Genomic DNA, 1,361 nt, shown 5'->3' on the forward strand with positions numbered 1-1,361 from the left:
GCGCGCTTCACAGCCGCGTGTGTGAGCTTCCTCCAGCCTTCCTCCAGCCCTTCATTAGCGCTCACTGGCCCTGTGGGCTGGGCAGGGATTTCTGCACTTCAGGTCACAGGATCCTCAGACAAACCCAGCTGTACTTCTCCTTTCCACAATGCGGCCTTAGTTTCTTTTCCTGGCCCAATTGTTCAGGCTTGGACGGGTCCTGTGGTGATGGGGGAGGGGAGCCTTTGGCCTCCCACTTCCGGATCCCAGGTGCTAGGTCAGGGATTCCCCAGGACTGGTGCTGGGGGCCTTTCCAGGGGCCTGTGTTCATCGCAGGGCTTCCTTCTGTTCTGACTGGAGCCTATTGTTAAATCTGTAGTCCTCTCGATCTTCCTTGGAGAATTGTGAAGCAAAGTCCTGTGCCCAGAGCGAAGCCCTTGGATTGCAAACACTTGTCCTGAGGCCCTGAAGACTTGGGGGGATGTCCTCAGGCTCTCCTCAGTGGCGCTCAGGGATCAGGCCCCTCCCTGCTCTGTGTGAGGCTGCGGCCTGGCGAGCTGCTTCCCACACAGACGTTGGCATGCGGCGAGGACCCAACTCTTAAGGTCACTAAAGTTGTGGGAAGACTCACAGAGTCCGGGGGAGCAATTGCACCCCAGGTCCCTGGACCCCTCGGCTGAGAAGGGGCCCCTGATGCCAGGGGACGGATCAGAGGTCAGCCTGGGGTCACGTGGGGCCCCAGACGCTGGTACGGCCCTCTCCTGGCAGATCAGCTCCTGACACAGACACTCACCCCCCACAGAGGCCAGGTCCATCCTCTCCGGGACATTTACAGTCTCCCAGTGGCCTGTGGGGCGCTGAGACCCGAGCAGGGAGTGTGGTCCCCGGGCCGCTCTCACTCAGCTACCTCCGCGGTGTCTCCTCAAACCCCTTGGCCTGGCCTCCATCCGAGCCAGCAGCACCACAGTCACCGAACACAAGGACCGTGTGGTCCTGACCTGCCTCACAAGAGTCACTGGGGTCTCCATCCTGTGGCTCTTCAATACCCAGCGTCTGCAGTACACAGACAGGGTGACGCTGTCCCGGGACAACCGCACCCTCACCATCCACCCTGTCGGGGGGGAGGACGCCGGAAAGTATCAGTGTGAGGTCTCCAACCCAGCCAGTTCCAGAAGTGACCCCCTCACCCTGACTGTGATGCGTGAGTGACCCCTGACCTCTCCCACTTCCCCCTTGGGTATCTCACTGGTTGTGGAGGTGTGAAATGGAGGAGCCTTGAGGAGTGGGCGTCTCCTCAGAGCCTGTGGGCAACACGGGCAAGAACCAGAAGCAGGCCAGTCTCGCCGGTGCTGACCACCCGGCTGTCCGACCCGGGCAAGACT

The 1,361-nt window shown here is 61.1% G+C and overlaps 1 protein-coding gene across 1 annotated transcript in view; it reads left to right on the top strand.

Moving 5' to 3' along the window:
- Positions 1–1,188, top strand: part of CEACAM6 (carcinoembryonic antigen-related cell adhesion molecule 6 (non-specific cross reacting antigen)) — an 11,481-nt gene extending 10,293 nt beyond the window's left edge. Inside the window, exon 6 of the mRNA XM_012733472.1 lies at positions 883–1,188. Coding sequence (XP_012588926.1) covers positions 883–1,188 — 306 coding nt within the window. The remainder of the gene's footprint in view (positions 1–882) is intronic.
- The last annotated feature ends 173 nt before the right edge of the window (positions 1,189–1,361 follow it).

Source organism: Condylura cristata, unplaced genomic scaffold (genome assembly GCF_000260355.1).
Source record: "Condylura cristata isolate star-nosed mole 26May11 unplaced genomic scaffold, ConCri1.0 scaffold00041, whole genome shotgun sequence".
NCBI lineage: Eukaryota > Metazoa > Chordata > Mammalia > Eulipotyphla > Talpidae > Condylura > Condylura cristata.